At 39.3% G+C, this 13,740-nt stretch overlaps 2 protein-coding genes across 3 annotated transcripts in view; one reads left to right on the top strand and one right to left on the bottom strand.

The window, feature by feature from the left end:
- LOC122563132 (acidic mammalian chitinase-like) overlaps positions 1-13,740 on the bottom strand; it is a 50,094-nt gene that overhangs the window by 22,090 nt on the left and 14,264 nt on the right. Inside the window, exons 2-3 of one of the 2 annotated variants that reach the window (XM_087973540.1) lie at positions 479-602; positions 270-302 (exon numbers count right to left, since the gene is read on the bottom strand). In XM_087973540.1, the coding sequence (XP_087829666.1) occupies positions 270-302; positions 479-503 (58 nt within the window). In that variant the 5' untranslated portion in view covers positions 504-602. The other variant, XM_043716583.2, reaches the window with a different exon arrangement.
- LOC122563131 (uncharacterized) overlaps positions 1-13,740 on the top strand; it is a 91,436-nt gene that overhangs the window by 68,568 nt on the left and 9,128 nt on the right. The gene's annotated exons all lie outside the window — the stretch shown is intronic.

Raw genomic sequence — 13,740 nt, 5'->3', positions numbered from 1 at the left:
TGACATTTAAAACTTGGGTGCTCCTTTGTCCAGCAACTTCTCAGAGGCAACAGCACTAACAGCTTCTGAGCAGAATAACATACTAAGGAAAAACAAATTGCCTGCACTATTCATCAACTTTGAATTTAAGCTTGAAAACACATTGATGACAATGCTCAGAAATTTGCAGTTTATGATTTTTAAAAATTAAGCTAACCATAGGAACATATAAGGTCGTGGTCAATTTAACAATCATTGACAATAAAAGGTTAAAATCTGTTGCTGCTTACCACTGTACACTTCTAATAGCAGCACAAATCCCACTAAAATAAAAAGGAAAATGTAAAATGGGCATGGCAGCATTTATTGAAGTGAAAACATTCTAAATAATTTTAAACAGTCATAATTTAATATGAATTTTTAATGTATTAAAATGTAGTTCTATTTACAAATTACAGTTGAGAAATATTTAGGTATAGTAGCTAAGTATTGCCCTTACCAGCCCACAGAAGGATTTTGGCCATCTTGATCTTGTTCACAAAACAATATTGATGAGAAACGTTTACACAAGTGTCTGTTCTACACGGATCAGTGTAGAAACTCTGTGAATATTTCTTATAGCACTGAAAACATCAACACGTTATCAACATTTTATCTGAGCAAAGAAAGCATTGCAGCAGAAATTTCAATAAATTATCAACTAAATAATGATTTTGAGAAAAGCAAAGGAAATGCAGAAAGTATTTAAGGTTCAAAGGTACAGGATAACATATCAAACTTAGTCAATAAGAGAGCAAGCTTCTATCACCAGACTCGTTCCCTCATTGGCATGCCCTCATTTGATATTTACCTTGCTTCGGCTAGTCTTTACAGCTCTTAACCCTGCTGGTCACTGGATTTGGAGTGCTCTCCTGGATAACAAAAACAATGTCTGGCTTCTGATTAACTCTGATCCTTGCCCACTCTCTGAGATCACTGGATAGTCTCTACCTGTGCCATTCATCATAGTTTATCCCTTGACAAACTTATGTATTCCCTGCCTTTCCACAGCTGAGTCCAAACCTAAACATTGTTTCATGGATGCACACTTTACATAGTCTATAAATTGTCTTCATTCCACCACTAAGCTTCTTACTCCAGCTTTATAGTGTGTGTATTGTATGTATTTGTATGATTATTATTAATCATTTATTGGATATGGGTGTCACTGGCTGACTCAGCAGTTGTTACTTTTACCTATACCCCAATTCTTCATATCTTTTCGTCTGTGCACATTGGCAACCCTTTCAGAACTGAACCCATTACCACTATTTGCCTTTTACTCTCAGACCATTGTAGATACTTGCCTACTGTCTACTCCCCCTCTTTTGACCCAGTCATGACACCTCACTTTGCTCTCCTTTGGTGGTTGCTCTGTGTTCTCACTCCTTAGGTTACTTCCAAAATGTTTTTTCTTTATTCTTTCATGGAATTTGGGTATTGCTGGTAGAGCCACTGAATATTTCCACTCTTAGGTGACACTTGAACTGAGGCACTAAGCCATTTAAAAGTTGAGTGAACCATTATGGGCCTGACATCACAGAACAGGTAAGGGCAGTAAATTTCCTCCCCTAAAGGGCATTCATGAACTAGAAGACAGTTTGCAACAATCAACATTGCTCACAATTAGTGATAGGCTTCTACTTGCCAGATTATTTTCATCATCCTGAGATTACTAGTTTCAGAATTATTTAACTTTCTGAATTTACAAATGTTCTGCTGCATATTTAAATACATCTCAACTCCCTTGCTGTCAACCTTCATGTATTGCTCCCATACAACAATGTGTAACTTGGCCCTCAGAAAAAGAAAAATGGGAGTCCCAACATCACCACCATAAGTTACCTACTGTGGTGCTGAACAGGACAGAAGGAACGACCATAGAACTCTGGCTTGAAGGAGCTAATAATCCCACATAAAGTATGCAGGCTGCAGATGATCCTTCCATCCATGTCAGAGTGTTGGTTTCTCCGAAGGCTCACATCTTTGAGGCAGGTCATGTCAAGAGTCAGCAACATTCTGGAACTAGACCTCCACCCAAACAAAGCAGGTAGTCAAATGTTACCAGAGTTTGCCACAGCCCTGACTTTCTTTACTTCTGGATCCTACCAGTGATTTAATGGAGACATAGATTGACTCCTCATAAAACTGTAGAAAAACTGAAAGATTGGCTACTTTCTGTGTGCTGGCTGAGAAATAATTATTCAACTTAATCTCACTGCCAGCTCTATGACCATGTAGATTATGGTGTATCAAGTGCATATCCAAATTTTATTTTGTTATGACAAAGTGAAGGTTTTGTCTCTACCACTCGCTTTGAAGCAATAAGTTCCAGACTCCTCCACCCTACTGGTGAAAAGAATTTACAACTGAACTTCCCTCTAAACTTTTTAATAATTCGTATCTCCTGGTTGTTGACCTTTTTGCTAATGGACATCGGTCTCTCATTCCACACTATCTCGTCTGCTCATAATATTGAAGACCTCAATTAAATCTTCCCTCTGCTGGGGTGAATTACAATAGTGGCAAAGAGTTTTGGATGAGGTTGTGTTTATGGACAGTGGAAGATGAGTTATAGAAGGTGAGTTTGGGGCTAATGAATATGTGGATGAAGGTTTCAGCAGCAGGTAGGCTGAGTCAAGGATGGAAGCAAGTAATGTTGCTGAGATGAAAGTCGGTAATGTTTGTGGTGGAGATGATCTGAGGCTGTAAATAAACCATTCATTGAGCCAACCTTCAAATTCTTTCCAACAATTACAAGAAGAACATGAATCTCTATCACTGATACAGAAGCAATTTCAATTTAACTTACTGAATGGGAAACTCACCCCTATGGGTGAGTTTAAACAAGCATTCCACTGAAAATTAATTTCTATTGATGGCTGCAAACCAATATTTTCTGATCTGTTTAGATATAATTGTGTAATTTTAATCTTTGTGAAAACTCTTCAGTGCTACCTTTTAGAAGCTTTGTCATCCATCACAATACAGCTTATTTGGATTTGAAGCTCCTCAGTATGTAATTATCTGTTTGAATTTCCCAGGGAAAATGCAGGAATTTAGTTGCGGCAAAAAATATTTTTCTCTATTGAATTTTTAACTTGTCCTTTTATCGCTGGTAATTGTAAAGCAGCTGTTAGTCAATCTTGATGATTATCAAACCTGCTACATTCATTGAATTAGCAACTCTCCAGTTCCTGTGGCCATGTAGAGAAAAATAAATAAACAGATTTCAGTCAGACTCTGTTCCATTGTAAACAAGGTCACTTTGCCATGAACGTTGATCATTTTCATTTCTTAATGTTAGGACATTGACATCATATGATATTTTCATTTGAGATACTTAACCATGAACCAATAGATTTTTCATCTTAATGTAAATATTATAAAGGCAGGGGCAGTTTGACATTTTAACAAGCATGTCGCAAACACAGACATTGTCAAAAAAGCCAAATTTACACCCATTCTCTTTCAGTGCAGTTTCAGTGCAAATTAAAGCTCCTAAATTACCTATTCAAAATAGCATAGGTATTGTCTTCTATGACCTGAAGACCATAAATTATACAAATGATGTGACTAATTGTAAAGATGAGCTAAAACATTATCTTGGTGGTTACAGTTGTGTCAGACCATCTATAATTCTGAATAATTGTGAACTGTAAGATCCAAATTGAGATTTCAATTGCTCATGCTGGGACTACAAAATTTAGTGAAATATATGACATATCTAATGTTAATAATGAAGGGTTTTAGCATCAATTTCATGCCCCCATTATTGAATTTTGGTGTGGAGAGCAATCTGAGTTGAAGAATCTTCCATCCACTCTTTGAAATGAATGGGCAAAAATTGTTATGTCTTGCTAAATTTGTTGATGCAGAACAGAAAATCCTCCTGCTGTAGTTTTTGCAAGGCTAACAGTAATGGAACAACACAAATCAACCAGCAACTTATGATTTGTAACTCGCTTCACCTGACGAAGGAGTAGCGCTCCAAAAGCTTGTGATTTCAAATAAACCTGTTGGACTACCACCTGAAGCTGTGTGACTTCTGACTTTGCCCACCCTAGTCCAACACCAGCACCTCCACATCATGACTCTTTCTAAATTGTAAATTTCCACGGAGGGTCCTGTCTGATATATAAATGCTATGAGGATATTATGTCAATATCTACAGGAGTAGTTGAAATGCCCTGCATTTTATTAGATCCTCAATTATTTAAAAAGAGTGGAGAATGATTTTTAAGCAAAATGAGAGTGATTGCAATCAATTTATCTTCTGTGATTGCTTTGAAAAAAATATGTGAATCTATTTTGGAGGTAATGGAAACACAAAATAAAATTTATAATTTTCCGTCTTTGCTGCTGGGGCAATATAATGGATAATTATATTTGTATATGGCCCAATTTTCAGTCCATTGCAAATGTATGATTCTGGGATTCACATGTACAGTTTTCCATTTTGCATGCATGGTGTTCCACTACGCAGTGGGATTGTGCAATCTGCAAACGTGTCCATAGCCTAAAAGGAGTATGCTAATTTTATGCATGCTGAGTATTTCATACCATGCTTGTGAGATTTGAGGTTTTTACTCTGATAGTTTATAACATCTTCCGATTCTTATTTCTGTTAGAAACAAGCATAAGGGCCAAAGTTAATTTGACTTATTAAAAGTTATTTTGTTCTTCTGTCTCCACCAGCATAAGAAATTTCATCCATTTAATTTCTGGTGAGTTTAGAAGTACAAATCTCTGTCCAAAATGAAAGACCTCATGCTATCCTATTTGGAGAGGCATCTATTAAAATAAAGCTCAGTGTTAGCTTACAATTCCATGAAGCATTTATGTACCAATATTGCTAAAAATTCTAAGATATTACTTTGTAAGATACTCATTGACTTGATTAGCATTATGTCATTGTTTTTGACAATGCATTAAGCAAAGAGGTATTTAATATGCACAGTTTCAGTTTTCAGTATGGACACACTTTTTCATCCTCTGATTATCTATTTCAAACAATGCTTTACTTTCACTGAGCTTTATGACTGTGCCTTTTGATAGACTTTAAATTACATGGTAAAGTTAGATGGCTTTTACTACATAAATTACATTATTTTATTCCCACATTGTTATGAAGCTGAAGGTGTTTACTGTACCTTTAAGAGAGAGTGAATGCTGTTTTGCACTTGCTTACAAGCACCTGTCCTATGACTAGCTGGTAATCTCAGAGTGTACTGGAAAACTGAAAATATGTAACACTTGGCTGCGAAATGGATAACTGAGTTTTGGTTGTTGTTTTGACAACACTTTGAATTTAGCTAATCTGTTTAAATTATGCCCCAGGATATTAAAACCTAATCAAGTTTGACTTTATTGTTTTTGCCAACCTCGGATCATTAAGATGATCCAATGTTTGGGGTATAAGCAAGCAGGCAATTTGAAAGTTGGACAGGGACCAACTTCCATGGACAGAGTAGCTGCCAGCAAAACACTCTTTATCAAAGGTACCTTTTTCATATGAAACGCCTTCACAGTAAAGAGAAAGAAGACAACCCTGGGAGATCTTTAGCCAGAAGAAGATAGACACTGATGACAATAACCGCTGTGTGGTTTTGTAATTAAGTTGATCCAATATTAATGTTTTTTTAATTGGAACCATATAATGTTATAGAGTTGGATGCAGATAATAAGCAGTTAAGAGAAAGGGGGCTTATTGTAAATAGTTGTAAATAATTGTTGTTTAATGACACTTTTAGAGTTAAGGAATAAATTAATGGTATTTTCTTTAAATGGTGGACTTCCTCAAATAGTGGACTCTCTGTTACTCATATTTTAACAGATTACAAGGCAAGGTGAGCTTTTCTGGGTGTTTGGTTTAATTAGCAGAAGGGTTCACCGCTGTGTCATAACAACATCAACCTTGACTATATCTTCTCCATTACAAGACAAAACTCATCATATTGTTTTAGTAGAAACTATTTAAAAGAGAAAATCTTACAAATGAATGGACGCAAAAACTCAGAATGGAATCTTATAGACATCTGAGCAATGAGGACTAGGAATTATGGACAATGTGTTTATAATCTCTCTTTGTACTCCTGAATGTCCAGAATCCTGGCTGGGCTAGGTTCCTGCCCATGAAATCCCTTCACTGCCTGGACTGTCCCTGTGAGTACTTTTGCCAATGGTGTACTTTCCCATTGTTTCCTCATCTCTGTAAGTACTTTTGCATCTGTAATATTTTACTTACACTAGCTGATTGGTATTCTGGTTTGTGACAGAATCGGAAGAAGGTCTGGTGAAACGCATCTCAACATCTGGAACATCTCACTCCATCTTTGATATTTTTGACTAGTGGCATGGTAGTTTCTTGCTAGGCAGTGGTGTGCTTCTAATTATGAGGGATTATTGTTTGTTGGTAGCCCAACTTGCTTCACTAATATTCAGTTTTCTCTTTCCAAACACACTGAACAAGCCAGATGTTGAGAAAATCTGATGGAAACCAGAGTGGGTACCTGACAGATATACCCTGCTGCTTGCTCCAAAAGACCTCCATGCTGCATGTGAGCAAAGTACATAGAGTCATAGAGATGTACAGCATGGAAACAGACCCTTCAGTCCAACCTGTCCATGCTGACCAGATTTCCCAACCCAATCTAGTCCCACCTGCCAGCACCCAGCCCATATCCCTCCAAACCCTTCCTATTCATATACTCATCCAAATGCCTCTTAAATGTTGCAATTGTACCAGCCTCCACCACTTCCTCTGGCAGCTCATTCCATACACGTACCATTCTCTGTGTGAAAAAGTTGACACTTAGGTCTCTTTTATATCTTTTCCCTCTCACTAAACCTACGCCCTCTAGTTCTGGACTCCCTGACCCCAGGGAAAAGACTTTGCCTATTTACCCTATCCATGCCCTTCATAATTTTATAAACCTCTATAAGGTCACCCCTCAGCCTCCGACGCTCCAGGGAAAACAGCCCCAGCCTGTTCAGCCTCTCCCTATAGCTCAAATCCTCCAACCCTGGCAACATCCTTGTAAATCTTTTCTGAACCCTTTCAAGTTTTACAACATCTTCCGATAGGAAGGAGATTAGAATTGCATGCAATGTTCCAACAGTGGCCTAACCAATGTCCTGTACAGCCGCAACATGACCTCCCAACTCCTGTACTCAATACTCTGACCAATAAAGGAAAGCACACCAAACGCCTTCTTCACTATCCTATCTATCTGCGACTCCACTTTCAAGGAGCTATGAACCTGCACTTCAACAACACTCCCTAGGACCTTACCATAAAGTGTATAAGTCCTGCTAAGATTTGCTTTCCCAAAATGCAGCACCTCTCATTTATCTGAATTAAACTCCATCTGCTACTTCTCAGCCCATTGGCCCATCTGGTCAAGATCCTGTTGTAATCTGAGGTAATCCTTTTCGTTGTCATCTGCAAACTTACTAACTGTACCTCTTACACTCGCATCCAAATCATTTATGTAAATGACAAAAAATAGAGGACCCAGACCGATCCTTGTGGCACTCCACTGGTCACAGGCCTCCAGTCTGAAAAACAACCCTCCACCAACACTCTCTGTCTTCTACCTTTGAGCCAGTTCTGTATCCAAATGGCTAGTTCTCCCTGTATTCCATGAGGTCTAACCTTGCTAATCAGTCTCCCATGGGGAACCTTGTCGAACGCCTTACTGAAGTCCATATAGATCACATCTATTACTCTGCCGTCATCAATCCTCTTTGTTACTTCCTCAAAAAACTCAATCAAGTTTGTGAGACATGATTTCCCACGCACAAAGCCATGTTACTATCCCTAATCAGTACTTGCCTTTCCAAATACATGTACATCCTGTCCCTCAGGATTCCCCCTCCAACAACTTGCTCACCACCGACGTCAGACTCACTGGTCTATAGTTCCCTGGCTTGTACTTACCACCCTTCTTAAACAGTGGCACCACGTTTGCCAACCTCCAGTCTTCCAGCACCTCACCTGTGACTGTCGATGATACAAATATCTCAGCAAGAGGCCCAGCAATCACTTCTCTAGCTTCCCACAGAGTTCTCGGGTACACCTGATCAGGTCCTGGGGATTTATCCACCATTACCCATTTCAAGACATCCAGCACTTCCTCCTCTGTAATTTGGACATTTTGCAAGATGTCACCATCTATTTCCCTACAGTCTATATCTTCCATATCTTTTTGCACAGTAAATACTGATGCAAAATACTCATTTATTATCTCCCCCATTTTCTGCGGCTGCGCACAAAGGCTGTCTTGCTGATCTTTGAGGGGCCCTATTCTCTCCCTAGTTACCCTTTTGTCCTTAATGTATTTGTAGAAACTCTTTGAATTCTCTTTAATTCTATCTGCCAAAGCTATGTCATGTCCCCGTTTTGCCCTCCTGATTTCCCTCTTAAGTTTACTCCTACTTCCTTTATACTCTTCTAAGGATTCACTCGATCTATCCTGTCTATACCTGACATATGTTTCCTTCTTTTTCTTAACCAAATCCTTAATTTCTTTCATCATCCAGCATTCCCTATACCTACCAGCCTTTCCTTTCACCCTAATAGGAATATACTTTCTCTGGATTCTTGTTATCTCATTTCTGAAAGCTTCCCATTTTCCAGCCGTCCTTTTACCTGCGAGCATCTGCCCCCAATCAGCTTTTGAAAGTTCTTGCCTAATACTGTCAAAATTGGCCTTTCTCCAATTTAGAACTTTAACTTTTAGATCTGGTCTATCCTTTTCCATCATTATTTTAAATCTAATAGAATTATGGTCACTGGCCCCAAAGTGCTCGCCCATTGACACCTCAGTCACCTGCCCTGCCTTATTTCCCAAGAGTAGGTCAAGTTTTGCACCTTCTCTAGTAAGTACATCCACATACTGAATCAGAAAATTGTCTTGTACACACTTAACAAATTCCTCTTCATCTAAACCCTTAACACTATGGCAGTCCCAGTCGATGTTTGGAAAGTTAAAATCCCCTACCATAACCACCTCAGGGCATGATCCACAGCACCAGCTGCATGTATCCTTTAAACATAGATATTGGCATCCAGCATTTGTCAACTCCTTACAACCACCATGTCACCTGTCTGATGCACAAATACGCTGCTTACGAAGCACAGACTTGCATTGCAGGTTTCCCTTGCAACTAGTGTTGAAAGACTGCAGCAGGGAGACTTTGTATGCACAGAGAGGGGGACTCAGCCCAGGGACTGGTTGAGGCTGTATCTCAGGGCTGCTCACTGACTCTTTTAGTACTCACTTATACCAATCATGCCTTGCATTGCCTTGTCTCTTAGCACCTTGGTGCTTCAGCAAGAGCCAAAGGTTATTATTCTTGCTGCATTGTGGTGCACTTTTGCAAGGTGCTTGTCATGTTTGTCAGTAGGGATATGTCCGGAGTGAGCTTAAGAGAGTGGAGTTATATGTGTGAGGGAAGTTCCACCATGCCAGCTTGGTGACGTAGGCAGTGTTGCATTGTGATTGTTGTGCCTAAGTGTTGCTGATGAAGGGCAATGCTGGATGGTCAAGGCTTACTCAGCCTGTATGAAATGCAACTTGATGTCCTTTGTCGGACAGAGACAACTGGGATTTCATTGACAGAGATTCCAGAAGTACAGGTAGCTGTGAAATTTCAAATTTGAGTCAATAAACAACTTGTGGACTGGTTTCCTTTTCTGTACTCTCTGAAATAACAAACCAATGTTAGGATTGCCATTTGGTGTCTAGCCAGTGCCTTCTTTGGTACCTTAATTCCCTGACTTCTGCAATTGATGCTTAGGAGAGAAATGCAAGGATTTTTACATTCTCTTGCAAAACTAGAACTGAAAAGCTTCTTGTGTCTAAGGATGTCTAAGGTTAGATAAGCTGCATGGCTTAATCAAAGATTTTAATGACTAGGAATTATGTACAAGGTATTTATAATCTCTCTTTGCACTCCTGAATGTTCAGAATCCTGGCTGGGTTAGGTTCCTGCCAGTGAAATCCCTTCACTGCCTGGACTGTCTCTGTGAGTACTTTTGCCAATGCTGTACTTTCCCATTGTTTCCTCACCTCTGTAAGCACTTTTGCGTCTGTAGTATTTTACTTACACTGGCTGATTGGTATCCTCCTGTTGCGAACCATACTATCTTCTGATCCCTATCCCAAGCTCTCTTCAGCTTTTATCTGGACTTTCCCATTTTGTGGCTCAGTGCATGAGGGTGCCATTCGATCTATACCCAGCTGGCTCCTAATGCCACTGAGCTTCATTTCGGGTATTTACCCCATTGAGTTGTTGGGCCCACCTTGTTATTTAACCTAACTGACTTCACTTGAGGCTTTAACTACCATCTTTGACTCACTGGGTCTACTCCTTGTTGCCACCATGTGGTAATGTGAGATCTACTCTTTTAAACTGAAAGTAAAGAGTCCTCTACACTGTTTCCATCAAACACTCCCACTACAGTGACAGCACAGGGTTAGGTATGGAATAAAGCTCCCTGTACTTTCCTAAACTGAAAATGAAGCTCCCTCAACTTTCTGAAAGTAAATCTTCCTCTATTCTTTAAAACCGAAAGTAACACCCTCTTTTGATCTAAAATTAAACTGAAAGTAGAGTTCCCTTGACACCATCCCCATCAAACACTCCCCGGTCAGGGACAGTACAGGGTTAACAAAGGAGTTATGCCCCCTCTACTCTTTGAACTAAAGGTAAACTGAAGGTAAAGTTCCCTCTACTTATTTAAACAGAATGCAAAGTCCCCTCAACACTGTCCCCAACAAACACAGGGATTGCAGGGGGTTAGATACAGAGTAAAGTTCTCTCTATTCTTTTAAATAGAAAGTAAATGTTCCACAATGCCTTTACTAAAACAGGAAGTCAAACATAAAAATAATAATAAAGTAGCTCCTGCTGGTCATTGTATAGAAATCAAACACAAATTAACAGTCAAACGGAACCTGTTCTTGTGAGTGAACACGACAGGTTTTATTGAACACAACTGTCTGCAAAGAATGGGTTTCTCCAGATCCACGCTTCAATTCAATGTAACCTGACATTATTAGGACAAGTTCCTTCTGCGCAATTCACAATGGTTGCACATTCACCTTTACGCTGGCATTTAATTGCTGATTTTATTGAAATCAAACTCCACCAGCCACCGATGTGGGATTTGAAGCCACGACACCACAGCATTAGTCTGGGGCTTAGGACTCCAGTTCCAGTGATTATTTCCATTCAGTTCCTGCCTTCCCAAGATCCCCTGCACCTGAGCAGGGTGGCAGGTACAGCAAGGAGTAGAGCGACAGATGGATCCGAAGCTAGCCGATGTGGGAGGAGTCAGGAATGTGGTCAGATCACTTCAGGCCAGAAGGCTTTGTAAGGGCATTGGACTTGAGTTGTGGGGTCAGGGGGTTGTGATGAGCTGGGAAATTGAGGCTGGGACTTATTGGGAATGTGGTTCAAGTATGTAGTAGGGATAGTGGTCATGGAGGGTGTTGATGGTGAGGATAAATAGGCTGAATCTAATCAGAAATGTAGGGCAATGCGCTTGTGCTACAGTTTTATAGTTACCTAAGAGTTCAGCAGGCTGTAACATCTCTTATTTTATTTACCTAGTAACTATTAAAATAAGAGACGCTGAACCATCCAAATTCTCTCCCTCTAATTCAGTGCTGTAGACATTTCTGGATGTCAGGTAATTGCCCATTGAAAGTTTAATTTTCCAGAGCAATTCCCATGTAGGTTAGGTGTGTCAGGGCATCCCCCTGGTCTCAATGTACATGTCCTGTTTATGTTTCTGTAATGACCATCTGCCTGTTAGAAGATCTGGGCCTAATTTGCAGTCAAAGATTATGTTTTACAATCAATCTTTGATGATTAAAAAAAAATGTAAACTTCTTCATTTCTTTATTTCTCAGGCATGGCACAAGAGGGCAGTGCTGACTAGGTTGGAGCATAAAATATGTCAGGCAATAGGAAAAGGCTAAAGGAAATTCCTGTTTGTATTGAAAATACGAAAAGTGTTTCCCACTGGTTTTGTTTCCACTTAATATTTATTTCATAAAGAACACTGTTTCCTGCGTTAATGGATTAATTAACTTTATGCAGCTGAACAAGTGATTATAAAAATATATTTTCAATTACACAATTCTTATGATATGTAATATACTTTTAAAATCTTTATATAATAAGTTTATGTGGTATCTAAATGTTCTGTTTAATAATCTGCTTATTTGTGCTAGTTTATCATAAAGTACAGAAAGTGAAAGTAATTTTGCTGATTGTTAGGATACATTGATAAACTAATGTCCCATTTAGCTTACTTGGTAGACATCAAAGCTGTCACTGCTCAGTATAACAATCAATGGTTTACTTCCTTATTTACGTGAAGAGAGCAAATGGTAAGAAGAATCTAAATTTTCATAGTCAGGCTACAGCTGGTCTTTTGGTCTACTCCCAGTTATGAAGGTGTGGCTCACCAAACAGGAAACCACAGGAACTTGCAGATGCTGGAAGCTACTGAATTGTATATTGTACCTTGAATGTAGGGTTTAGTAGTGGGGATGCAATAGGAAGGAGAGGTCATCAGAAGAGCACAGGAAGATTTTGGTTAGAAGCACTGGGCAAATTCTTGCCAAGCTCTGAATGACTGTCTATGACATTTGGGAGAAGTGAGAAGTTGAGCAAGGCCTTTCTTAACACCAGGTGCAGCAAGTCACATTTTCCAAGTAAGTTCTGGATGTCAAGATGAGATTCTTGCTTGCGAATGCTGAGAGGCCTGTCAACAGGGATTGTCATTCATTGTCACCCTTATTATTAAGTCATCTCACCTAATTAACACATACTCTGCTGTTCTACTTTTGAACGTAGATGCTAAGAATTCCCAACATGGAGGTTTGAGTACCTACTTAGTAACTCCAGCTGTTTGCTTGCTCCTCTGCACCTCCATCTTGGACACCAAGCTCCAACATCTCTGGGCATGCTCCAGGGACACCAGTCTTGCCCACCCCATTGACATCTCACATATGCCAGGCTAACTGCAGCATCATGGTGAAAGGAATGCCTTTATTTCAAATAGTACAGAGCAAAAAATATAAATCTAAGACGAGATATACTGACATTGCAGGCAGTCCAGTAAAGGTTTGTTAGGTTGATCTCAGGTTGTCTTGTGGAAAGATTGTCTTATGAGGTAAAATTGAGTAGGATGGACACGCACTCATTGGAGTTTAGAATAAGTGGTGATCTTGTTGAAACATGCAAGATCCTCAGGGAGCTCAACAGAATAGTGACAGAAAGATTGTTTCTCCATGGGCAAGAGTCTAGGACCACGCAGCATCATCGCAGAGTATTGGGTCACCCAATTATGACAGAAATGAGAAGGAATTTCTTCTCTCACATCTTTGTGAATCTGTGGAATTCTTTATTGCAAAAGGCTATTGAGACTGGATTGTTTCATATTTTTAAGGTTGAAACAGATAATGTTTTAACGAGTAAGGGTTAAAAGGGTTGTGGAGAAAAGGGAGAAATTTGAAATTAAGTTGAATTGAATTGAATTGAATTTATTGTCATGTGTAGCAAAGCACAGTGAAAATCTTTGTGTTGCGAGCAATAAGGCAGATCACAGAGTTAAATAGCATAGATAAGTGAATAATTGGTAAACAGTGGCAAAAACAAAAACACAGGTACAGGTGAATGTTAAGAGTTTGAGAGTCCATT

The sequence above is a fragment of the Chiloscyllium plagiosum genome, unplaced genomic scaffold, assembly GCF_037043375.1.
Source record: "Chiloscyllium plagiosum isolate Xiang-an unplaced genomic scaffold, Cpla_swu_hap1 HiC_scaffold_26, whole genome shotgun sequence".
In the NCBI taxonomy this organism is placed as follows: domain Eukaryota; kingdom Metazoa; phylum Chordata; class Chondrichthyes; order Orectolobiformes; family Hemiscylliidae; genus Chiloscyllium; species Chiloscyllium plagiosum.
The sequence above is the reverse complement of the archived record's forward strand: the minus strand, read 5'-3'. Positions and strand labels throughout refer to the sequence as shown.